This window comes from Castor canadensis, chromosome 2 (genome assembly GCF_047511655.1).
Source record: "Castor canadensis chromosome 2, mCasCan1.hap1v2, whole genome shotgun sequence".
Lineage (NCBI taxonomy): Eukaryota > Metazoa > Chordata > Mammalia > Rodentia > Castoridae > Castor > Castor canadensis.
The window spans coordinates 67,037,593-67,064,842 of record NC_133387.1 but is presented as its reverse complement, the minus strand read 5'-3'; the positions used below and the strand labels follow the sequence as shown (position 1 = coordinate 67,064,842).

General features: G+C 44.6%; 1 protein-coding gene across 21 annotated transcripts in view; it reads left to right on the top strand.

Moving 5' to 3' along the window:
- The window catches only part of Atxn7l1 (ataxin 7 like 1), a 214,775-nt gene that overhangs the window by 176,757 nt on the left and 10,768 nt on the right, over positions 1 to 27,250 (top strand). For all 21 annotated transcript variants that reach the window (XM_020177826.2, XM_074064958.1, XM_074064957.1 and 18 more), the window contains 4 exons: positions 7,926 to 8,206; positions 11,187 to 11,269; positions 12,131 to 12,381; positions 24,255 to 24,447. In XM_020177826.2, the coding sequence (XP_020033415.1) occupies positions 7,926 to 8,206; positions 11,187 to 11,269; positions 12,131 to 12,381; positions 24,255 to 24,447 (808 nt within the window). The remainder of the gene's footprint in view (positions 1 to 7,925; positions 8,207 to 11,186; positions 11,270 to 12,130; positions 12,382 to 24,254; positions 24,448 to 27,250) is intronic.

Sequence of the window (27,250 nt, the reverse complement as noted above, 5' to 3'; positions counted from 1 at the left end):
AGGCTGGGGATGGTAGCCCAGGGTCTACTCAGGTGCCAGCTCCCAGCCTCCCAGGCAGGAGGGTGGAAGATGTTCTGTAAGGAGACCCTGTCTCTCCCCTGGCTCAGCATTGGCTCCTGGGTTTGAGGGGAACAGTAAATGCTCTGGCCCTGGGAGGCTAGTGGCAGGCCCTGTGACAAGGTAGCTTGCTGCTCCAACCGTGGGAGCCAATGACCTCTGGTGGCCACAGAGGGGAGAACTCCCACTTGCTGCTCCCGTGTGTAGCCAGTCTTAGGGACCAGGCGCTTAGGGTTGTGTTCCCCTCTGCACCAGCACTCCCTCCAGAGTCCACCCCTCCTGATCCTACTTTGCAAATCCTGCCCTCAGTGACTCTGGTACCATTTCTTCAATGATGTGAATTTTAATGGCCACTCATTTGAGTTGTATAGCTGTAATTCTGTTATGGAGAAAGGCATTGAGCAGCTATGGTTGGTTCAGTCTACGGTTGTTTTGCCCTTAAAACTTTCCACAACTCATGGCCTGAGGCCATGTCACTATAGCACAGCTGGTCCCCAAGGCAGCCTGTGCAGTATCATATATCCCTCTGCATCGGGACTCCGTTTTTCTTCCTTCCCTTCTCTCTGTAAGTCTGATGATTTTTCCACAGTCCTGGGGCACTAGGACTCCCCAGGAACACTTAGTGCTCCTTGATCTCCTAGTAGGTTTGGAGGCCACCTTCTAAGCTCTGCACCCTGGGAAGCCCTAAATAACAGAAGATCAGGAGAAAGTAACAGCTGCTGCTGGGGCCTCCTACTTCACCTGGAGCTGGCCAGAGAGGGGGTCCCTGACCTATCGGGCTGCAAGACTGTGGGAGATATGCTGGTATGAGAGGGAGCCAGAGTTCCTGCTCACTGTGCTTCCAGAATGTACTAACCAGATAGGAGCTTTAAGAACTAGCTCAGGTGTGGCAGTGCCTAGTAACTGAGGAGCAGGGGGCATGGTGAAGCTGGGCTAGAGTCCTGGGAAGGGGGCCACTGAGTCTGGAAAGACTTTCTCCCCCATTCTACTTTTCCTCTTCACTGTCCTCCCAGAAATGGTCCTGTTCTCTGGGTGAGTGTGAAGGTCACACGCTCCTGCACATTTTCTGCCACTGCCTTCTCCCACCTCTTCCACACACCTGTCCTCCCCCTCCCCAGCTCCCACTGTGGAACCAGAAAAGAATGAAGAAGATAAAGGTTTCTGATGCTAACCATGACTGGCACCCTAGGCGTAGGCCTCAGGAGCATCAGGGTCAGTGAGGAAAGTGGATGGTGTTTTTCTCCTTTTTTTCTCCAATCCATCAAGAGCCTGCTATATGTCCAGCAGTATGCCTGTATAGTTCATTTGATCTTTTCAAATATCATTGTCTTCATTTTGCCAATAACACATCCAGAGGTAGAAAAGGCAGGGTTCAAGAGTAGGTCTGTCTGATTTCATAGCCTATATTCCTCACCCTTGTCCTCAACTCTACTGCACACCCTCCATATGCAACGACACAGACAGGGCACAGATGTTAAATTCAGCCTTACTTGTCCTTCCCCCATTTTTATGTTATTTGCCTTTGTTGATCATTTTGGTAATTCATCAAAGTCAACTTGTTCAGTCCTTCTTCCTCCACTCATCCCCCACGTACCTAACTTGTCTCAGGGAGAAAATCCCACATTTTTCTCAGCAACTATTCACCTCTGCACCCAATTGAAGAGCGAGGCCTTGGCCCACCATCACTGGTGAAGACGCTGTGTCTTTCTTGGCCAGCAGTGGATGCCTGCTGATCTCCCCTTCATCTATGCTGGGCTGGACTGAAACCCTGCCAACCAGTCTTTTTTTAACTTGTTACCAGGACCACTCACCCCGAACAGCTGTGTGGTCTGACCACATTTCCCCAGTTTATTGAGGGTGTGTTTGTTATGTAGAAGAGAATCCAAAACCATGAACATTATACACAGTGCTTCTCACCACTCAGCCACAGAGTAATATTAAATTAGCCCAGTAGATTTTCTTATTTACAGACCCTGTGGTTGAATACACTCTATTCTGTTTGCTGAAGTTGTTTACAAATCGCTTTCTGAAAGTTTTCCCAGATACAAAAAATATATATACCATTTATTCTCCATCAGGATTTATATGGCACCTACTATATATGTCATACTAGGTAGGACTTTGTGGCCCTGTTATCACATTGATTCTTTGTCACTGCCTAACTCCCCGCCTTCCAGAATGTCCCAAGTACTTCCTCAACTTAAAGAATTTAGATTAGATACAATTTCCTAGTAGCAGTCCCCAAAATGCTCATATGAGAGCCAAATAGAATTCCTTCTCAAGAGCATTTTAAAAGAAGGTAAACTTGTTTTTCTGTGGGATGACTTAGTACCATCACTGCTTAGAAGACAAGAGGCTCAGTGAGATGGCCTACCAAAGATCTTCCAGTAAATCAAAGATCGCCAGGCCAGTAGCACAGGCACATGGGCCTTTGTCATAGGCAGGGGTGGAAGAAACCAGACAGCTGAGAACTCTCATCAAACACATAACCCACAGCACAAATACCATATGTCCTCACACCTCTGCTTGTCAAATCCATCTTTACCCCGCTCTAAGTGGAAAAAGGCTGGCAATAATTTTTGCAAATCTAAAGACTTTCTGAACCATTCTCTTAAGGCATATCTGTTGATGATAGAAGAATAGATCAGGATCACCAGGGAAGTGTGGCTGGCAGGAGGGCAGCTGGCCCTGAAGCATGGTGGTAGCTCTCACAATGACAGTCATAATTCTCCACCTGTGCTCTTTTGCAGACATCAATGGGCAGGGAGGAGAAGCTTCATATGCCAAGAGAACCATTTTTCTTAAAGCCAGAGGACCTGCCTTGGTCTAGAAAGATCAATTCAGACAGGCCAAGATCATAGGAAGAAGATACGGGCAGCCATAGCAGCACAAAAGAAACAGAAAGCTGACACTTCCCCATGGCGAAAGGGAATGAGGGAGAACCATTCTTGACACTGGGGCTGAGACAGAGGTGCACTGATAAGGAGAAAAGCTCACCCAGTGTCTTACACTCAGCTGGAATGAAGCTGCAGTCCTAGGCTCCCTGAAAGAGTTCATGCATGCCAAACCAAAAAAGCAGGAATTATGAAAGCAACAAGGGCAGAGTGGGGACTCATGTTTCTTTTTTAAACCCTGCACCACAAAGAAAGGACAATAGTGAGTTAATAAATCGTGAAACTTGGGGAAGTATGTAAATGCATCCCTCAAAACTTATGGGGAAGGAATTTGAGGCAGGTGGGTTTCGCTAACCTGGGGATAACCACCAGGCTTGTTTATCACTTACATAAACTAAGAATAATACATTGCTTAGTCAGTCTTCTGGTTTTGCCAACTAACCACCCCCTTCCACCCACCTCTTCACTACACACAGAGGTGTTTGGGTTGCTGTGATGAGAGGCAGAAAAGATGGGAGATGCCCATACGTGAAAGCAGGGTCAGAATCTTTGACTTCTTTCCAAATGGAAAAAAAAGTAAACCTGTCATTCAGGGTCTACTGCCATCTGGAAGGAGCTCTTACCTGCTCCAGACTGGTACACTTAGCTGATTGGGGAACTGATGATAGAGGAAGTAAGGGGATTGAGAAATGAGACAATGGGAGCAAGCAGAAGGCAATTCCAAGGTGGTGGCTTCCAATGGTCACATGCAGGAGCTGCATGTAAGTAAAGCAGACTTGGGGGGCTCTCATTACGTTCTTATATCAGCTGATCACTTTCCTTAAAAAAGATTGAATCTCTAAGACTGGTTTTCCATACTGCATGGCACTATCTTGCAATCATTTCCTCCTTTATAAATCAGTTTAGGATCTTGTGACTGTTGTCAGTAGTAGTGAAGAAAGTAGACTAACTTTTCAGATGGGCTAATGGCTAGAATTTATACTGGAGAGTGAGGATGAGAAGGTCAAGTAGAGATGATTTTACCTTCTCTTTTCCCTCTGGGGATATGTTTGACCCTTCCCGCTATCATGGAGTGGCCTGTTTCTCTTTTCCATCTTCTTTTACCTCCCCTTTTCAACCCAGGTCAAAGGTAGGTCACCTTAGAGGAGAAGCATTAAGGCTTTTGAGGAAAGGAGGTACACCAGAGAAAACAGTACCAGGGACAGCTCCCAGGCTGTCCTCCATAGAGAGGTCCATAGCTTTTCTCCATTAGATAGTGAGCACCCTTAGAGTTCCCACCCAAAAGAACTCTGTATCTTCTCCTCTTTCTTCTGCCAACATGCAGCCTGCTCACTTGGCATCAGGGTGATTACTCAGTGGCCAGCTCCTTTCTTACTCATGTGGTGTTTAGAATCCTTTGAAACGTTCCTGATCAGAGCCTTTCCCTAACACTTCCCATTCTCCAGTCCCAGAGGGATACACATCAGCATTTCTTTCCTGTCTCCGATGGTCTAAAATTCTACATCCTGCCTGTGGGCACTGGCACTGAAGTTCGGCTGGAGTTCTAGAAGCATTGGCAGTGCAGAAAATGAATGGGCCATTCTTGTTAAGTAGTGGGGAAAATCCACATTAAGCAATCAGTCACAGGCTTTAGCTGGCCTGGCTCAAGCTCAGTTACACACAGTTGGGAAGAAGCATCACCCAAGAGATGAGCCCACTGGTCCTGATGTCTGGACCTAGTCCTCCTGTGCTCATATGGCTGCCTTACAGAGTGCATTTGGCACTGGACAGTGACTTTGAAGGAGAAATGCAGACTGCACTATAAGCTTTTAGAGGGGCAATTTGTACTTTATCTGCTGAGGTCATGAGGACTCAACATACAGTCGGTATTTTTTTTACAGAAACTGGAGGCTTATGTGTACTCACTGGAATTTGAAGGTCCTCATATATTTTCCTGAATTAACGTGGTGTGTGTGATATATATGAATATATATATATATGAATATATATATATATATTCAGATTTTTTGAGGTATTATTTAGGTTGTATTGAGTTTTGTAACTTGTGAAGTTTTTGTTTGCACATTTAAAATATTTTAATTTTGATCATACATATGACATAAAATTTACTGTTTTACCCAATGTTAATGTATAGTTTGGTAGTGTTAAGTACAGAATTCCTTTTATCTTACAAAACTGAAATTCTATACACATTCTCTTCTCCCCCCAGCCCCTGGCTACCACCTTTCTGTTTTCTGTCTCTATGAATCTGACTCTTGTATGTACCTCATACAAGTGGAATCATACAATATTTGTGTTTTGTCATTGGCTTATTTTACTTAATATACTGTCCTCAAGATTCATCCATGTGTCATCATCTTCTTTCCTTTTAAGGCTAAATTGTACATTTTGTTTATCCATCATGCACTGATGGACACTTGGTTCCTTCCACCCTCTGGCTATTGCAAATAATGCTGCTGTGAACAGGGATATACAAATATCTCTTTGAGACCCTAATTCATTTAACTTGTGCTGTGTGTGTGTGTGTGTGTGTGTGTGTGTGTGTGGTACTAGGGATTGAATTCAGAGCTTTGCACTTACTAGGCAGGCACTCTACCCCTTGAGCCATGTGCCTCCAGCCCTTTTGCTCTGATTATTTTGGACATAGGGTTTCAGTTTATGCTAGGGTGTCTGGACTGCAGTCCCCTTATTTAAGCCTCCCCTGGTAGCTGGGATGACAGGCACATGCCACCACACCCAGCCTTTTGAGATGGGGTCTCAAAAGTCTTTTTGGCCAGGCTAGCCCCCACAGTCCTCCCCATCTCAGCCTCACACATAGGTTTGTATGACAACTGCATATCACTGTACCCAGCTATTGGTTGAAATGGGATTTTGTGAACTATTTGCCCAGGCTGGCCTAAAACTGTGATACTCCAGATCTCAGCTTCCCAAGTAGCTAGGATTACAAGCATGAGCCACTAGTACCTGGCTTAACTTGTGCTTTTTTAAATTGAGTAAAGAAATGAGGCCAGAAGACTTCTATTTTACAATATCATAGAGCTTTGCACTTTTTATCATTTTGTAAAGAATTGGGAATACTGTACTGCCTTGGTCTGTTTTCTGATGCTGTAACAAAAAACCACAGACTGGTGATTTATAAAGAAAAGGTATCTATTTTACACAGTCTGAAAGCTAAGAAATCCAAGACCAAGATTCTAGCATCTGGTGAGAGTCTTCATGCTGTGTGACAACATGGCAGAGGGCATCCCATGGTGAGGCTGAGACTCATCCCACCGTAAGTCTCCCTCCAGCTTACTGTAAAGCCACAAATCCCATCATGCTGCCTTACCGTCATGACTTCATCTCACCTTAATTATTTCTCAAAGACCCCACCTCCGAATACCAGTAGCATATGAGTTTAAGGGTTAAGTTTCCAGCACATGAATGTTGAGGGACATGTTGAAATCATTGCCCATGCTGATTCTACCAAGGAGCGTCTGTATAGCATCTCAGCATCTCACTCAGGGTTTCTGATACTGCTCTTTAGCAAGTGGCGATGCTTAGAGAATTGCTACTAAGCAGGCAGTAGCAGCAGGTCATCCCTAGCTCAGTGACTAAGGCACTGACCAAAAGCACCATTCCAGTTTCCCCTCACATGACTTGAAGTCCCACACCACCCTTTCCCCCAGGCCAAGAAGGACAGGGTCCAAAGGGAAAGTCTGTAATGTCCAGCCACAATCTGTTCTGCCACTATGTGCCCTTTTCACTGGCAAAGATCTGTAACTAACATCTGTGATCCTGTTTCAAAGTCAAAAGGGGGTAGGGGCTGAGGGACTGCTAAAATAATTTTATGACCGGGTTGATCAAAGAAATGATCTGTGAACAAATCTTAGAGAAGGGAAAGCCAGCCAGCCGTGTGGGTAGATAGAATTCCTCCCCTGCCAAAACCAGCCTCTCTTTCATGCCCTACATTGTCTGCAGACATGTAAGAGACATATTCTCCATCATTTGGCATTCAAATAGCTAAGTCGGCTCCACTCGCAGCTCAAAGATGATTGGGGAGCCGAAGTGTTAGCATTTTACCCTCCTGCCAGGAGGAAAGCGAATCTGGTTCAGGGACCAAAGCAAAGCTTATTCATGTCGTCTTTCAAGACTCCGAGACGGAGTCCTCCACAGCCCCCTAGACACAGGGTCCTCCAGCATTAAAGAGCCACAGAAATCAAATACACATCCATCACAGGAGAAATAGCAGGAAAGTGGGGTGAGAGTGACAGATTCTGAAGAGTGAATGCACACCTTTGTGCTCTTGCCTTCTTAAAATTCATCCTCTCACCTGCCAGCCTGGAGAATTGCCTATTTACATAACTAGCTGCCTAAAATGGAATATCAGATAATAGTACATGGCGGCTCACTCAATTTGAGCCCATCCCCATGATATGAGAGTGATCCAGAAGCCCTCTGACAGCATGGAGTGTGGCACGCTGGCCTGAAGCCATGCCTCCGTGTGGTGTGATCCTGTCAGCACTCTGGAGCTAAGCAGATGTCAAGCCCGGGCTGGGCTGGGAGACTAGCAAGCTGGGAGGGAGGCGGGGGCCTGATTCAGTGGTGGCGCTCTATCTGTGAGCAACAGACAGCATCTCTTCCTGGGCTTCACAGTGGGGTCCTTGTTCTATCCAAGGTGCTATGTCAAAAACAACCCACACATAGGGCTTGAGAAGGGAGGACTCACAGGATCCATGGAGACAATTCCTCACGGGAGGTAATCACTCAGCTCTGATCCATCCCTGGGCACCGTGCCAGCCTCGTACCCCCTGTGGGTCTTCTCCACAGCACAAATCTCCTCTCCATCAGAACTAGAATCGTGCTGCTCAAGTATAGGAGGAGTATAAATAAGTGATGAGGAAGTATTCTGATAATGATAAGTGAGCATAACTCCTCTGTAGACCAGATGTATCAAAGAAGGCAATTGTGTGTGTTTGTTCCTTTATTTTTCAGCGTTCCCGTTCCTGTAGTCAGTTTAGAGAAAATTCCTAACCTAGTGAAGGCAGGTGGTGCCAATGTCAAAATGAACTCTACAGCTACTACTGCAGTCACCTTCTCCTCCTCCTCTTCCGCTGTCTCCACCCCACCTTTAATTAAGCCCGTCCTGATGTCCAAGTCAGTGCCACCTTCACCTGAGAAGATCTTAAATGGCAAAGGGATTCTGTCAGCCACCATAGACAAGAAACATCAAAATGGCACCAAAAACAGCAGCAAGCCCTATCGGAGACTTTCAGGTATGTGTCAGTGTCATTAGAGTGTGGCTCATGATAAGAGTAAAATTGAGTCCCATCTGGAACCAAGATGTACATGTGTTCATATAACTAAGCAGCTCTGTTTCATTTTAAGGGGGACATGGAGTTTATCTGCAAACAGGACACCAAATTAAAAGGGCCAGGGAGAACTGGTTCTCTAATTCCTGGGGCAAATAATTTCCCTGGCTTGGTGAAGTGTTTAGCGTGAATTTACCCTAGTGGCCCAGGAAGCAGGATGCTCTGCATGAACCAGCAGTCTGTGGACTGTGAGGCTCTTCTTAGCAGGTGGCTCTGTGTAACCATATCATGCTGATAGGTTGACTCTCCCCTGGCTGTCATAGAGTTGCTGCTGTGAAGTTGGAGAGTCTACAAGGATGTCTCACAGTGAATGGCTCAAGGCATGCTGGGACAGCCCTACCAGCAATTCTATCCTTTGCCTCACAGGTATCCAGGTTGATTCTGCAATTGGGGCTATAACTGCCTTTTCCCCATAACCAAGCTGAAATTCCCAATGGGGAGCACTCAGGCTGGTGCAGCAAATCGAGTGTTGAGGGGGTCTCTTAGGTCTATTCCTTGGTTGTCTGAGCAGACATGTGGTTTACTCTGTAAGGTGAGGGTTGCCCTTGTAGGGCCCCATGTGGATATGTTTGCTTTTTATCTGTTATAGAACTAAATCTGTCAGTTCAGCACTCTCTAAATGACCAGGAAAAGCTTTAAACTTCATTACTTGTCCACACACCATGGACTTTATCTAATGGTGGCCAGAAAAAACAAAACACAGTGAAAGCTACCCTTGAGAGAGAAACTGTCTTCTGGTGTGAGCATGATTTTTAAGCACCCAAGGAGGTGTGGGTAATTTTCATTTTTGACTTCATGTTTACCTGTATTTCTGAATTTTCTATCTTACATCTGTAACTCTAGGGCTGGCAGATTGACTCAAGTGGTAAAAGCACTTGCATTGCAAGTGTGAGGCCCTGAGTTCAAACCCCAGTGTCACTAAAAAAAAAAAAAAAAAATTCATCTATAACTCTAAAAATTATGTCTTAAAAGTATCTCAGGCCCAAGGCATCAAATAAAACAGGTCCTTTGCCCAGCACGTCTCTCCGTGTCCTATTCATCCACTGTGTCAAGAGAAAGGTGGTGCCTGGTGCTGTCTGTGAGCATTGTGGCCCTCACTTTGCGGGCTGAGCCCCCAACTCCTAGCTCTCATCCCAAAGAGAAAGTGTAGAGGTGGTGGCAGTGTCCCTGGTTAAAAAAAAAAATTGGCACAGTATCCAGAGGCCATGGGTCTCTTGTTGCAGCAGAAGCATGTGCCCCAATCTGAAGCTGCTTGGGGACTTTTTGTGGTTTGTTTTTTTGCGTTTTGTGGGTTATCTTGTCTCATTGGATCTTTTTGCTTATTTCTACCTCACTCTCACGTTTGGCAGGCAGCTCTTACCCCCAGCCAAAATCCTGCTCCATTCCAAGCCAACATGAGGTGCTGGCATGGGTCTGGGCACAGGCCTGACTGACAGACTCGAGGGAAAGACCGCCACAGCAGGCAGCCTGGGACCTGGCACCCAGATACTCAATGCCTGCTGGGCAGAGGGCTCCAAGGAAACGAGCATCTCCAGGCCTAGCAGTTTTCTTTTCTGAAAAATGAAGTGTAAAAATAAAGGAAGCCAAAAGCATGAAAAAAGGGAGGGAGACATTTTGATAACTGTGGGTATTATAATGGTTTCCTTACACATACATGATAGCCACTGTTGCAGCCTCTTCTTGACCCCCACATCTTCTCTGAAAGTACAATATTTATTTATTATGCTCCACATTTAGACCACCAATTGCAGGCAGTTGTCAGCTTAAAGAGTCTCTCTTGAGTTAGCAGCCATTTGAGGTCCTTAAGGATGCTCCAAGTTTCTGTAGACCCCCCTGCCAACAGCAGCTACCAGTCTCCCCACGTGCCCAGAGAGCTGTGTATTCCTGCACTGCAGGAAACAGGTATTTGTTGTGTACATTCCAGAGACGGCACAAACCATCCTAAAACCTCACAGGTCCTTAAAAGAAGGCCTCATTCCCACATTTTCCATACATGGGGAGCATTTTTGTTAGCCCCAAAGGAGTGAGGGATCCACAATACGCATAAAAAGAAGTAACCTCCACAATGAGTCTTCAACAGTTTAGCTGGAAGACAGGATGGGGGCACCCTGCTCCCACCCTCCCACCCCGCCCCACGCACATAGCCAACCTCCTCCAGCCAGTGTCTCCTGTATTATTCCTCCACAGAGTTCAGGACCACAGCTGGGGACAGAGCAAGCTGTGATATTAGCAGACCCTGTTCTCTGTGCGCTTTCAGATTCAGTCACACAAATGCACAAGACTTTCCTGCCCCTGCCTGTGGCACTGCCAGACTATTCCTGAATCCGGTAAATGATTTTGCTGGTCCACGAGGCTGTGTGCACAACCTGCGCTGAGGGCTTTTCAAAGCATGAGAGAGGCAGGTCAGGCTGACATGGCAAGGAACATTCTCTCACTTAAATGACTGAACTAGCAGGAAAGCAGGGGTGGGGGTGGGGATATGTGCTCTTGGAGCAGTCTGGGAAGAAGGGCCCCTGGGTCTTAGGTGGCTGTCCTTGATGTGCAGCCACTGTGCCCAAACTGCCAAGGACCTGTGAGACCATTTCAAGTAAAATAAAGTGATGAAAGCAGCACAGCTCCTTTCCTTTTGGTGTCTACTCCCACACTATTCTGCGAACCCTGTGCTAGACTTGGGAAGTCTGGGTTCAGAGGGGAGCACCATTTTCCCCTGAGAGGTTCTTGAAGCATTTTAGCAGCCGGTTTGGAAAAAAAAAAAAAAAATAGGTTGCCTGACAATGTCTCACTTGTTGGTGCAAATGTGCATTTTTTTAAAAAATGTAGTCTTAATGCCAAATCCTATTTAGTCTCCTTTTTTCTTATATTTTTTGTTTGTTTCTTAAACCAGAGAGAGAATTTGACCCAAATAAACACTGTGGAGTATTGGATCCCGAGACAAAGAAACCTTGCACAAGATCCCTCACCTGCAAGGTATTTCTCTTTCCATAAAAAATACTTCCTGCTCTCGCTGGGGCCTTTGTCGAAATGTCTGCGTGCCACTCTCTGCACACCGCAGGGTGAGGAACCTCGACATGACCTCCAGCTGTTCTTTGTAAGGGAAATGCTTTCTTCTCGTCCATGCTAGCAGAGTGCCTGCCTCAAGCTGGCTGGCTTTTTAAGGAGAAAAAAAAAAAAAAAACTAGGCTTCCCCTGTTACTTGGGAGGCCAGACAGTAAATTGTATTTATAGGCACTCACAGGCGGTTCTAAAGCCTGCTACGTTTTAATGTATGCAGGAGCAGCAGCGGCGGTGACAGCGCCCTGAAAGGCAGCCCTGGAGGGGAGGATGAGATGCCGTGCCCCTGGTCCAGCCACACGGGTGGCCAGGGGACAGCGGACCCAAGGCGGTCGCCATTGGGTAGCCCAAAGCTCTACATTTCCTCCTGAGCTGCTGGTGCTTCTTAGGGTCAGTACGGAGGCTATGGCTCTCTCTGCCTGGTGGCTCTGTTTGTCTGGGCCGACTGGAGCCTCCCACCTGCACTTGGATTAACTGGAGCCTTCCCTCCGGTTGCCTTTCATCAGAGAGGTTTTCATGGGTTCTGCGTGGAAGCTCTTCACCTCATGCCATCTGTCTGGAGGAAGCTTTGGCTTCCTCACACCAGGAGTGTAGGGCATGGTTGCGTTCCAGTGGTCTCTGCCTCTTCCCAGCCACAGAACAGGAGCTGTTGCCTTGAAGTTGACTTTTCAAGCACCTCTAAATTCCCACGATTGCTATTTCTGAAATGCAGGGCCTGGGGAAGCAGGTTTATGTGCTGATCAAAGAGGCTGTGCTTCTCACCTCTCTTCTCCTTAGACACACTCGCTAAGCCATCGGAGGGCAGTCCCAGGCCGGAAAAAGCAATTTGACCTCCTCCTGGCAGAACACAAAGCCAAGTCCCGGGAAAAAGAAGTTAAAGAACACCTCCTGACTTCCACAAGGGAAACCCTCCCAAACCAAGCCGGGCTGGTGCAGGACTCTCTGCCAGGATCTTCAGGGAGCTCAGGGCCAGAGCCGAAAGTCACATCTCCTGCAAAATCCAGGCCACCTAACTCTGTACTACCCAGGTAAGTCCCACGTTGGCAGTAGAAGCCCTGAGTCCTTGGTCAAGGGACTTCACCTTGCTGGATGTGTGGTGATTGTGTATTAAAGGAAATCATAATAGTGCTACGTCATAAGGCACTTGTGAAGTCTAAGTGAGGCAGTGTGCAGAAAGGGGCTGAGCCCAGTGCTGCCGCATGATGCTCAAGGGGTTTTACTGCTGTCATCATTGTCACAAGCATCATGTATGCTTTTACAAAGCAAGAATGAGCTGGAAATAAAAACCTGGAAGGGTCCACCTCAGCCACCAGGCAACTTCCTGGCTGCTGGGGTTTTATATTAGTTGAAGACCCCTGGCGCAGAATGGGGAAGCCTGGGTGACTGAGGAGTTCCACACACCTTGAGAACTCACTGGAACCATGCTAGCCTGTTTGTCATAGTAGTTTGCAACTTAGTTTCCACAAGTCTCCTATGATCAGGACAAAGAGAAGTTGACTTCGTTGAGGCTATTTGTTCTTACACTTCTCTCCATGCCAAGAAAGCTGCTCTTCTGAGACACCTATTTGGGGTTTTATTTGGTTGTCCTAAACAGAAAGGAAAGAATACAAAGCAAAATTAAAACCCATTTGGATTAAAAGCAATTTAAAATCTATGTATGTCTGTTTTCGTTTTCAGTGGACCAACTTCCAGGTCATGGGACAAGGAACTATATTCATTCAAAAATACTCATGGAGTATTTACTCCATAAACGAGATACCAGGTCAGGTACTCTCAGACAGGGGTAGAGAAAGAAATGAAACTAGATCCTGCTTTGCAAAAACGTAAAGTTTAGAAAATGAGATAAGATGCAAATATTCATACTTTGCATAAAAATCACACTTTAACAATAGTTAGTGAGAAGTACAGGTAGTTGTATTATCTGATTTTTTTTTATACATACAGTGTGTCTAAAAGGGCAATTATCCAATAAGCAAAAAAAGTTTTCAGAAAACATTGCTAGAAAACAGGGCAGGGAGTTGGTTTTTAAAAGCAAAAAAGGAGTATTTGATGGTGATTGTTTCTGATCTACCAGCTTCTTGCCCTCGTGCACTTTGTACTTTGGTGGGAGCCTGACCGAGTCTGACAGAAGAGTCCTCTGTCATCCTGACCAAGCTCAGCTTCGGGCATCCAAGAGCACGCAGTCAGGTGGAACTGCCAGCCCCAAGTATTTCCAGGGTTGTGTTCCTCACTTGGCAAGATTTTTTTTTTTTTTGTAGTACTGGAGTTTGAACTCAGGACCTTGTACTTACTAAGCAGGTACTCTATCACTTGAGCCACATCCCCAGTCCGTATTTGTCTTTAGTTTCTTTTTCAACTAGAGTCTTGCAGTTTTGCCCAGGCTGACCTTGAACTACAGTCCTCCTCTCCATCTCCAGAGTAACTGAGATTGTAGGTGTATGCTACCACACTTGGCCCTGTAAGATTAATTTATAAGTATTTCTCACTGTAATGCTGATTAAAATATTACCCTTGTTTTATAGTTGAGGAAACAATTCTCTCCCAAACTTCTTGGAGGGGCTTTAATTCTATATATAGTAGTCCTCCCATTACCCAAGACTTAGTGGATGCCTGAAATTCCTACACATACATTCTTATGACAAAATTTAATTTATAAATTAGACATGGTAACTAATGATAAAATCTAACAATGTACTGTAATAAAATTGCCAGCATCACTGCTCTTGCATTTTAGGGCCATGGTTAAATAAAGTAAGGGTTACTTGAACACAAACAATGCAATACTGTGGCCGTCAATCTGATAACTGAGACAGTCACTAACTGACTAATGGGTAAGAAGTGTATAGAGGGTGGATACACTGAACAAAGGGATATTTCGTACCTGGGCAGGACAGAAAAGGACCAAACGAGATTTCATCTCACTACTCAGAACTGCGGGCACTTTAAAACTTATGAATTAATTATTTTTGCAATTTTTCCATTTAATATTTGGACCTCAGTTGACGACAGGTAACTGAAACTCCAGAAAATAAAAGCATGGATCGGGGAGACCATGAACAGTGACTTTCAATTTCTTTGTAGCTATCAAACATTTTCATTACAACCCAACCTTCCCTGGTTTCCAATATACAAGCAGATTTGCCTCTACCTGAAGCCAGTTTATCTCTTCTCTCATTCACACACACACACACACACACACACACACACACACACACACACACACACACAGAGCCATTGTCCCTCAGACCTATGAAGGGATCACCTGGGAGTTCCCATGGACTTAGGGGAATCTTTAAAAGCCCTTTTTTTTTTTTTTTTTTTGCAGTACTGAGGGTTGAAATGAGGGCCTTGCACTTGTTAGGCAGTCACTCTACCACTTGAGCCACTCCACCAGTCCAGAAAGCTCTCTTTTGTTAAATATTTCTTCATCAGTTCTTGGCTGGTGGGGACCCCAGAAGTGGTGCCTGATTTAACAGAAAAACAAGGGAGTATCTGTTAAAAATCAAACAGGAGGAGAGCCTTCAGGATCTCCCTAGCTCTGCTCCTTGATGGAGAATTTCTCAGGAGAACATTCATTGATAGGGAACACCAGGTGTTTATGTTCTGTTAGAGAGCAGAACATGGGGAGGTTCATCAGTAAGGAGAATATCTTTGGGAAGGAAGCCAGAGACAAAAGCCACATTGCAAATGTTAGTAACTGGCGATTTTTTGGGTTTTGTTTTGTTTTGTTTTGAGATGGCGTCGCACTGTGTAGCCCAGGCTGGCCTCAAATTCGTGCTCTTCTTTCTTCTGCCTTCCTGGTGCTGGGATTATAAAGTGAGCCATCATGCTTACATTAACGGAATCATTTTTGAGGACACTTTTCAAGTTGACACAGCCACCAGAAAACTCAAGGGTAAACTCTTTCCTAAAGTTAATGGAATAAAAGTCCTTTTGCACTTATTTTAGGTTAGGATGAGAGCCTATGTAATCAGATTGAAAAAGTATGATCAAAGTTTAATGTTGTAATCACACAAAATTCCCCAAAATCTGTATTTACTCATATTAATGATATACATAATAGCTATTTCATCTATACTCATTATAATTGGCAAAAAAGAAAGAAAACTATCACACATGAATCAAATTATTATAATCTTCCCTTTACAAGAAGTGCTAATGTACAAATTTATTTCTTACATATTTTCTGATTACTTTGAAAATATTTAGCTCTCATATTCTTGAATTGCAACCCTTTCTTCTCAGAGATTGCTAAAAAGGAACTTGGATCTAGAATTAGAAAAGTTTAAGTTGAAATTTGGAGTGGAAATCTCACCTCCATGCTCACCAACTACACAAATCTGGTCATGATTCTTAGCCTCTCTAGCCTCAGATTGCCCATCTGGAAAATAGAACTAAGAAGTATTAAGTGAGAAAGTCCCCAACACATAATAACATACCCAATTAATGGCAGCTTTGAGTAATGATAGCGGTATTTCAAGGGAACACAGTATGAGTAAATGAAGACCTTGGTGCTAGTTGACTTTCTCTTTTCTTTTTTTGATATATATATATATATAAACAAAAGAGAGATATCCATGTATATGACAACATGTGTGTGTGTGTGTGTGTATATATATATGACATAGATACATTTGTGGTACTAGAGACTGAAAGTCTTCTCAAGACTTGAGAAGAGTCTTGCTTATGCCAGGCAAGTGCTCTGTCTTGTTCCCAGCCCTGCTAGGTGACTTTGATAACACATGCCTTTTAGGCCTCTGTCCCCAGCCTTAAGGTCTTAGTTCAGTTTGTGTTACCATAACAAAATATCTGACATTACATAATGTATAAAAGTTTATTTACTCATAATTCTGGCAACTAGGAAATCCAAACAGCATTATACAGCCTCTAGCCAGCTCCTCACCTCTGGCTGTGTTACACATGGCAGAGAAGTGGAAAGAAGCATCTATGTAGAGGGGGAGTACATGTACAAGCAAGGAAGCATGAGAGCAGGAAGTGGCCAGGCTCACAGAACTAGTCCACTCCTGCAGGACCCAACCCACTCTTCAAGACCAGCATTAATCCCTTTCATGGTTGGTGCCCCTTTGACCTAATTATCTCCCTTAGACCCCAACTCTTAAAAGTTCCACCTCACCAGGTGCCCGTGGCACACACTATAATCCTGGTTTGAGGCCAGCCTGGGCAAATATTTCTTGAGACCCCATCTCCAAAATAACCAGAGAAAGATGGACTGGAGTATGGCACTGCTTTGCAAGTGTGAAGCCCTGAATTCAAACTCCAATCCCACCAAAAAAAAAAGCTTCCACAGCCAAAGCACATTACCCATAGGCTCTGTTTCTTTGCCCACAGCTCTAAGGGGACACATTGCTTGCCCAAAGAGCCCAAGGGCTATGGATGCCTAGCTCAGCCAAACTCATCAGGACTCTGTTGGAAAGGAGAGGAGGGCAGAAGACAGAAGCCAGTGCCAACAAAGTCCAGGCCCATTCCACCATGTTGTTAATGTTCACACATCCAATCTAATGTCGGTGGCAAACCCTAATGAATTTCTTTAGACTGCCAAAGGTGATGTGGAGAGAAACAGAAGGTCCTAGCCCCTGAGGAAGGGGAGGGATGAGTCTGGAGTGAGAGAACCCAGTCCAGTGCTTGGCTCCTTAGGCTAGTGTTCTTGGCACACTGCAGATCTCCTGACTTGTGTCTGTGCTTTCTCTACATGTGTTTCTCAATCTGAAGCATTTCGAAGTCAAGCAGACAGGCACATTTCTTATTAGCTTTGGCACCAGTTTCCTTATCTGTGAAAGGAGATAATAGTTTCAATGTATGTCATGTGCCTTGCACATTGTAAGGACTCAATTAAAATCAGTTGCCTTCCACTTTTGTCCCCAAAGCACTCAGACAGATATTTGCTGTGCTTCCACAGAGAGTGGGGTAGGACTTTCTCTAAGTTCCCTGGGAGTGGCACTGAACTGGGACCCATCTTCATGTGCTTTGTCTTCAGGCCAGACTGGCAGGTAAAGATGGTAAAGGTTATATAGCATTGAGAGGAAAGAGTGAATGGTAACTAAATGACCTCAAGTAACTTTGTCAGCACTTTCTCATGCCTCACAGCCCATTCCCCATCACTCCTTGCCCAAGTCTTGTTTCGTTCTGAGACACAGGCTGGTTCCAACTAACTCCTTCTCACCAGGCTGCATCCTAGAGTTCAGCAATCAGAGCAGGAAGCTCTTGAAAGCACTCACAACTCCATCTTCTCCAGGAAGCTGCATACATCCCGAAGGACACATGCCTGAAAGGAAATGCTCAGGCAGCTCCTTCTGCACATGTGCGTGTGCACATGCCCTGAGATCTTCTGGTCTCCCTCTCTGCTCTTAGCCAGTTCCATGCAAGAGCACAGTGTCAGCGCTGAACTTTGCGCCCCAGGACTCTCTTCTGCTCATCCCTCCCCTTTTATCTGGCAACTGGAACTTGCTATTGAGCATTTCAACCATCTTCTCCTTACTTAAATTTTTTTTTTATCAAGGTTACACAGGCACATAGTTCAAAAGTCTAATGGCACTGAAAGACTTAGAAGGAAAACCAGCAATTCCTGCAAAGCTGAATCTCTCTTGGCCCTTTCTGTGTTAGAGTCCCATTTCCTGACCCTGCCCCCACCTTTCTCTTTCTATTTGTCGTTTATTTTAATGAAACAAGGCAAATCAGTTTTTAGAATCCTTACCACCTGAAAATGTTTTTATTCTACCTTAACACCAAATTGATGATCTCTCTGAGTACACAACTGGATTAAAAATCATTTCCCTGCAGAATTTCCAAGACGTTTTTCCATCACAAGTTTTTGTCGTGAAGTCTGATGTCATTCTGACCCCATTTCTCTGCACATGATGGGTTAAATCTCTCATGCCCTGGGGCTCTGGAATCTCATGTGGCTCTGTTCCTACTGGGGACCCAGGAGGTCCATTTGATATGGAAATCCTTGTGCTCTCCTGGGTTGTTTTCCTGTGTTGCATCTGAGATGCTTTCCTCCCCGCTGTTGTCTTCATTGTCTCTTTTTTTCTTTTTCTTTTTTTTTTTTTTTTTTGGATGGGGGGAGAGATGAAGAGCTTTGAGAGTCAGGGTATTGCTATGTAGCCCAGACTGAAATTCACAATCCTCCTGCCTCAGCCTCCCAAGTGCTGGGATTATAGGTGTGTACCACTGCAGCACCTGCCTTATCTATTTTATTTTTTAATCTGATTGTTTCTTATGACATTTTGTTAGACACTATTGTTTCTCAGAGGTAATGCCATTTTTTTTTATTTATTTATTTTGTAGCACTAGGGATCAAACCCAGGGCCTCACACATGCTAAGCAAGTTCTCTCCTACTGAGCTGTACCCCCAGCCTGGTAACAGCACTCTAACATCTTTTTTGCTTTTGTTGTTATGGTGCTGGAAATCAAACTCAGGGCTTCACACATGTTAGTCAAATACTCTACCACTGAGCTACATCCCCAGCTGCTGATTTTTTAGACAAAGTCTTGCTGTATAGCTTAGGCTGGATTTGAACTTGTGATCCTTCTGTCTCAGTCTCCTAAGCACTAGGATAGTAGGCACGTACCACCACACCAGGCCATTTTAATATCTTTGAAGGTAGGTCTTTAGTTTTCCCTGTCCGTCATTATCTTTGCTTCCTCAGGGTTTATTCCTTTTGCATGTTTGCCTCTTTGGTGCTCCGCTGGTCATTCTCACACAGGATATGCCCTAGGAATATCAGGCAATCGCTAACCATTCACATTTAGAAAGAGTCAGGCTCCAACAGGCTAACCGAAGTGTACATGTGGGACTAACAACCAAGACCATGTAGTCACCACTCAAGCCTTTTGTTTTCAGATTTTCACAGGCAAGATCTGGAAGACTCTCTTCTGGGGCCAGTTTCTCTAGAGAGGAATCCTGTATGGTGACAGGCACACTAGGAGTCCTGACAAAGGACAGCCCACAGCTACTCTGTCTACAGCCTGTGCCTCAGCTTCCTGACAAGCCTGCAGCCCTAGGTCTAGGGTCTCTCCAGTTCATTTCCTGTGGAAAGTAAACCTTTGTTCTCTTGCTAGAAAGTTGGCTGAGGTGGAGAGGGTACCCTGGCAGGAATGGTGGTATCTGGTGCTGTGAGGTGGCAGAGACCACCTGTATGGAGGTCCAGCTGCCATGTATTGAAATTTTCAACTCCGCAGCTATGTGTAGTCCTTATGTCATCTGTGACTTTTGCAGCCCCAGGTAAGCCAGGCACCTGGCTTCTCAGAAGTTCTGTAGTGGCCCAGATCCTTCCCCCATGAGGTAACACTTCTCCAGCCACATTCTGTCTTCTAAAAACCTGTGAAACTCTCCATTGGGGTGCTTCAGGAGCAAGTAACAGAAAGCAGAACTACCATGAGCTTCATGAGGAAAAGTGTCACATGTGACAAGAAGTACAGAGCTGAAGAGCACTGTCTCCACAGATCAGGGACTGATTTGCTCCCTCTGCCTTTTTTTTTTTTCCTATAATTGGGGTTTGAACTGAGGGCCTCGAACTTGCTAGGCAGGTGCTCTACCACTTGAGCCACGCCTCCAGCCCTTTTTGTGTTGGTTATTTTTGAGATAGGGTCCCACTTTATGCCCAGGCCAGCCTGGACCACAGTTCTCCTATTTGTGCTTCCCTGGGATGACAGGTGCATGTCACTGAGCCCAGTCAGTGGAGTCTTGTGAACCTTTTGCCTGGACTAGCCTTAAACTACCATCCTTTGAATCTCCACCTCTCAAATAGCTAGGATTACAGGCTTTAGCCACCATGCCTGGCTTACCAGCCATTTATTAATTGCTTGGCACTTTTGTTTTGTTTGGACAGAATCTTAATGTGTAGCCCAGGCTGGGCTTGAACTTTGATTCTCTGGTCTCAGCCTCCTGAGTGCTGGGATAACAGGTATGTGCCACCATGCCTGGTTCTCTGCCCTTACTCTCTTTGGACTTTTGACCTTGTCTTCAAAGTCCTGTAGCAAGATGGCTGCAGCCATTCCAGGCCTATCCAGACCCAACAAGGTCCAGATGAAGCTTATGTCTCCTCATGTGTCTTTCCTCTGAATATTCTTTATATTTTAGAGCAGTTAGGTTCACAGAAAAATTGAGCTAAAGGTCCCCAGAGTTCCCATATGCCTTCTGCACATGCACAGCCTCCCTAACTAGCATCGTCTTCTTCCAGAGCCTTCTGTCACTTTTTTAAAGTATGAAAAATATTTCCAAAAGTTCCCCACTCCCAAAAATAAATGTTCTCCTATTTCTCATGCTCTTTTCTAAACCAGTCATTAGCAAGCAAGATTAAAGAGATTCCTATTCATTTAGGTCTTTGGTGGATATTAGGAAGTCATCCATAACTACTCCTCTCTGCTGATCTCTTTGTTCTTTGACTCTCATGACTTTTTAAAAATCTCTTACTGTCATTTTAGTAGGATTTGGGGAGGGAAAGGAGATAAATGTGTGTGACTCCTCTTCCCCATGTTACAAGAAGGTCTCCACACTCCCATGTTTGCTGCAACATTTTCAAGATATGGAAACATATCGTGAGTCCATTGATGGATGAGTCTATAAAGAAATTTTGGGAGCAGATGTACTCTGCAGAAAGCACAGACAGGGCTGGCTTCCATCTCTCACCTGTACCTTCTACAAGGAGGTACCAGCAGCTGGCTGGAGGCTCCTTCTGGAGTGGTAGTGGGTCTCCAAAGTGCCTGGTTACTCCAAGTAGACAGCTGGAGAAGGAGGCTGCCACCCACCGCCTAGCCAAGTAAAATCTCAGTGACAGAGGAAAAGGGTTCCTATCTTCCATAGAGTCCTGTGACCTCAAAGTCCCTCTCCTCCCCTACCTCACCACAATCACCAACAAGCAAAGCTCTGCACCCCTCCAAGCTTCCTTTGCTGGTGCCTTGTCTCAGCCTGGGTCCCTGCCGAGTTATTCTCAACACCCCATGAATGAATGAATGAACAAATTTTGGTTCATATAACAGTTGAAGAAAATTGGGTGCCAGTGGCGCATGCCTGTAATCCTAGCTACTTAGGCTGAGATCAGGAGGATCGCAGTTCGAGACCAGCCCAAGCAAATAGTTCATGAAACTCTGTATGTCCAGCCCAGGGGAAAATGGGCTGCAGTTGTAGCTCAAGCGGTAGAGTACCTGCTTTGCAAGCACAGAGCCCTGAGTTCAGACCTCCCCCAGTGCCAACAACAACAACATAAAGGTTAAAGTAACTTTCTGTATAACCATGCTGCTATTAAACACTGAACAAAGTCCAGCTCACTTTATCCTACAGGACAGGGAAGTCCTGTCGTGATGGGGAGAAGCTTCAACAAGCGCCTACTAGAACTCTGGAAACAAATGTTCATCTTTAGAGGGTTAGTTAATAAATTATGATATATCTACATTATGGATTACTGGAGAATATAAAAAATGATGCTACACGGAAAGATTTCTACATCACTAGGTTTAAAACAAAATAAAAAGCTGTCTCAAAATAGTAATGCAGCGTGATCCCTTTCTTACTTACAGATGTGCATGTGGACGCACAGTAAAGAAGTCTGGAAGGACACACACCAGCATGCTAATAGCACTTGATCTTGGGTGGCAGGATTCTGGATGCCGTTTTCTTTGTGTGCCAGCATCATCTAAATTGTTTACTATTTGAGTCTCCAGTGTGAGCACGTAATTGTATTTGCTTCCCTTCTCAACACAGAAGAGCAGGGATGGAGGAAGGTCTGGAGAGAGGTGTGCTTTGGACTGTAGGGCTTTACCATGTAGATGAGTGTCATCCTTATTTTAATTTATTGTATCTCATTTTATTTTTGGCAGTACTAAGGATTGAACCCAGGACTTCATGCTTGCTAGGCAAGCATTCTACCACTTGAGTTATGCCCCCAGCCTGCGTCCTTGTTTTTGTAAGAATGAAATTGGGAAAGTCAGCAATAAATTGTCCTCCCACCCAAACTTTTATAATGACACTAAATAGCTAGGACCTTGTTTTCTTTAGTTTTGTTCTTGTGGCAAAATATACATAACATAAAATTTGCCATTTTAACCATTTTTAATTGCACAGTGAAGTGATAGTAAGTCCATCACCATTGTACAGAGGACCATCCTTCTCCAGAACTCCCTCATCACTCTAGTTGAAACTCTGCACCTGTTAAACACTAACTCCCCATTCCTCCTTCTCTCTAGCTCATAACTACTGTCTATCTCATAAGTGGAATCAAACAATATTGCGCTTTGTGCTGGTTTATTTCACTTTGGACAGTGGCCTCAAGTTTCATCCATGTGTATCCAAATTTCATTCCCTTTTCAGAAGGCTTAACTAATATTCCATTGCATATATGTATCACAATTTGTTTATCCATCCATCCATGGTGAACATCTGTGGCTGTTTTGAAGCAACTGCTTTTGGAATCTGGTTTGCTTTCTGGTATTTGAGACCTGAGAAAATTTCAAGGCAACAAAGAATCCAGGGTGAAAATGAGAAAGTGACAAATCAAAAGCATTGTTACCTGTGACTTGAAGGTGCAGCTTCCAAAGCAGAAAATGGAAAAGTGATTTTCTTTAAAGTCTTGATTTTTGCCCCCAAAACTTCCTTTTCCCCCTGTCTTTGCTACCTCTCCCTCATCAATCACCTGCTAAAAAATGTTGAAGTAAGAACTACTAACAACAACTATTTGTCTTCTACCTTTTCTGCTAACGTGGATGGGTTTGTTTCTGAGTGTTCCTTGTTTCATTTCGTTTTTTCTTGTTTATACTGCTTAGGAAGTATGTAGTGCTACTTCTTACTGTTATGTGGCTTTTTTGTAAGCTTAGTTATAATTGAGAGGACATCTGTTAGATTGTTTCATAGAATCCATTCACTCCTTCATTGAGAAAAATTTCTCTTCAACACCTATGATGAGCCATCCTTACCAGGTAAAGAAAAAGAGGCTTGTCAAAAATTAAATTGAGATACTCATTCTCAGAAGATACCATTAAACTATACACAGCTCAATATTTAAAAACAGGTGTGACTGGGGTAAAGGGCTAGTGCCTATCACTGGGGTAAAACCTTATGCCAGTGTGATAACAGTTTCATAAAGTTGTACTTTAACAGCAAAGAAAGAAGGGCTGGGTATGGTGGTGCATGCCTGTTACCATAGCTACAGAGAATAGGATTGGTTTGAGGCCAGTCCAGGCAAAAAAGTTAGTGAGACCCTATCTAAAAAACAAGCAGGGCATAGTGACATACACCTATGACCTCAGCTACTTGAGAGGCAAAGGTAGGAGGATCATCCAAGCCAGTGCTGGACAAAAAGAAATAAGGGGCAGGGGGAGATCCTATCTGAAATATAACTAAAGCAAAAAGGGCTAGGATTCAAGGGCAAAGCCCTGAGTTCAAACCCCAGTACTGCCAAAAAATAAAAAAGCAGAGTATTCATAGGACTGGTCTTCATGAGTGATACTTTGTTGATTGGTCTGATCTTGTTCACCTGGTTAGAAGATGATTGGAAAGTTGACCTGTTAGGTTGCACTTTCAAAAGGAGGTAACTTGTGCCAAATATAAATTGTTTACATGCAAATGGGCAAGCAGATGCAATTGAATTTATAGAAGGCAGTTGTGGTTAAATTAACTCTTATAGTTCTTCCACTCACATTTGGGTTTTTCTCTCAGAACTATATTGTGTCCCACAGACAGCAAGCTGGGGAGACCTAACTCCACCATCACTGGAGAGCACTGTCACTGAACCCTTCAACCTCAATTTGCAAGATTGCCATCCCCCTGCCCTCCTTGACATGGGGGCAGAGCTGATCAGCCTCCTCTCTGGGAGCCAGGCCGAGCTCTCTGGCTGGGTCTCGTTACTACAGAACATTTATTCTGTTTGTTCTCCCCTCTTGCTCATAGACCTTCATCTGCAAACAGCATAAGCAGCAGTGCGTCTTCAAATCACAGTGGCTACACTCCAGAGCCTCCTCTGCCCTCAGTTGGAGGTGACCTTGCCAGCCGGCTGTCCAGTGATGAAGGGGAGATGGACGGAGCCGAGGAATCTGAGAAGTTAGATTGTCAGTTCTCTGCACACCATCCCAGACCTCTTGCGGTAGGCTTCCTTCTGTCCTCTGTCCCCTCCATACGGTCTCCCCTGTGCTCACAGACCCTTGGCAGTCATGGCAGAGGCCTGCACACCTAGGGAAAAGCACCGCTACAGAGCTTTACCCAAAGGCTTATCCATGAGGTCGAACGGTGGCATTTGAAATCCCCTTGAGCATCCCACAAAGGAAGGAAAGGGCTCCTGACTGGTTCTAATCTTTTAACACCTAAGCATTTGTGATCTTGAAGTGAGAATGTTTAAGAAATGACATTTGTATATAAAGTGCCATCGGGAGCCAACTTTCTGGCCTTGCCATCTAAAAATGGAGCCTCTGATATCCAGAGTTAGCCAGGCGCACCTACTATGGAAACAGTTATTAGTAATTGTGACCATATGGCACCAGAACAGAGGTGGAAGGGATGGATGAAGTATTTCATTCATGTCAGCGTTGTTGCTCATTAACAAAATGGGCACTTTCTTTCCAACTGCTTGAATGAGTCCAGTTTAACAATTCAGATGGCCATTGAAATCATATTGGTTTATCAAGGTTTCAGCTGGAGGCTGGTTTGCATTTGCCTCATGAACCCTTGAGAGGGGAAGTGCCTGGGGTGAACATCACAGAGCTGAATAGAGTCCATGTTCTGGACCCCATGGTGGTTAACTCTGGTGTCAGCCCAGCCTGCCAGATCAGCTTTGACTATCTCTAGATCTCAGGAACCGTGCAAATCCTACTCTCATCATTTCTGTGATGAACAAAGGCTACACCCACTTTCTGTTTCTGGTTACCTGTGGCTCCCCTACAGCCTGAGAATTTGCCTCTTGGCTAGTACAGAAATAACCAGGAATGATTTGGAATGCCTTTGCCTGCCAGTAGTAAAAAACTTAGTGACTTCGTGAATGCACAAATGACATTATCTCACTTAGCAAGAAATCTAGAGGTAGATGCTCCCACAATGTCATGGAACTAAGGACAACCTCTATAGCCATCTTTGCCTTTCATGCATGCTTTCAATACAGCAACTAAAGCTCTGATGTCACATCCTTATCCAGTGACATTCTGCACAGAATGGAAAGGGACTCACAAAAAAGGGATCTTCCAAGATACTGCACTCTTAGCTTTAAAAAAAATCTTCCTATGAAACCCCCAACTGACTTCCTGTATTCTCCCAGAAGTAGGTCGAATACCCTCCACACACACACACTCACAATGATGGGTGGCAGAGAAGGAAAGGGTTGCAGTGACACAGGGTGAAGCCAGCTGTGATTCATCCTTAGGTTCTGCAAGGAGACACACCTTCACTGTTACTGCTGCACATCAGATAGCAGAACAGAGGTGTGGCTCTGTTAGTCACAGAAAGACAGGGCCAGGTGAAACACAGTGGGCAAAGGTAGCAGCAGCAGCAGCAGCCACTGTGACCATGGGGAAGATCTGAAGCTCTACTGAGGACACAGTACACCAACTATAAACAGGGCGTCCCCAGCCATCTAGCTTTGTATTAAATGCATAGATAGCCAAGACCAAAAAGTGCCTCCAGTTCCCCAGTCTGAAAGAGATGTAAGGCTCTGCCAAAAAGCCAGACCCTGAAGGGCATCAAGACATTTGTCCAAAGGACAAGTTGCTATAGTAGATTAGCTAAACCCAGGGCATGGTACATTTGTGAACCCCTAATGTGTTGCTGATTTCAATGGAAAAGCTAGGGATTTATTTCTTTGCTTTGTCCTCTCCTAGCCAATAGATACATTAAATCATTTTTTTGTAATGAACTCTCTCTCAATGTGATCTTAGGAATTGGGATGAAGGAAGAAATGATGTTTAGACCTGGAATGGCTCCCACATACAGCTGGGACCAGCTTCTGTGTTGGAGAATTCCCTTATGTGTTTTCCTGCTTGGTCAATAGAACTTAATATAAGTCAGGTGTTGGTGGCTCACACCTGTAATCCTAACTACTTGGGAGGCTGAGATGGGGAGAACTGTGGTTTGAGGCCAGTCTAAGCAAATAGTTCATGAGACTGTATCTCCAAAATAACCAGAGCAAAATGGACTGGAAGTGTGGCTCAAGTGGTAGAGCACCTGCTTTGCAAGTTCCTGTTTTGCAAACATGAAGCCCTGAGTTCAAACCTCAGTCCCCCGAAAAACTTAATATGAAAATTTTAATACATTAGTTTAAAACAATTTAATACAAACCCCCGCAAAACACAAGCAGAAAAAGAACAAAGGGAAGACCTTGCATTTCCTCCTGAGAACTGTTCCAAAGGCTTGTTCCAGGACAAGTCTGTGGAATGGGTGCCAATCCAGCACTGAATCTGGGATGGAGGCCAGGGAGCGGATGGCCAGAGGAGAGGAAGCTGATTTGAGTTATAGAGTCATTTGCAGATTTACTGGAGCTCTAGACCAGCCAAATGTCACCTTCTCAGAGGAGGCCACTTTTTGCATTTGTGTCTAATGGCCTTCCAGTTGTCCTAACATCATAATAAAACAGTGTTTATTAGACATCCATATGCCCATATTTTGGTCATATGTTTTAAATGCAATGGTTTGCTTTAAAAATTTTTGTGGGAAATCCATTCTTTTTTTTTTTTTTTTCCCTCTTTCTCTCTCTCTCTCTCTCTCTTGAGATAGGGTTTCAATATGTAGCCCAGGCTGATCTTAAACTTGCAATCTTCCTGATTCAGCCTCCCAAGTCCCAATCCATTCTTTATCCCAAATCTGTATGATACTCATACTGAGGAGGAGAATTTATCGATAGTCATCAGACATGTAGGCATCACGTATGGTTGTGTGTGCATTATATAAACATAAAAACAGCATGC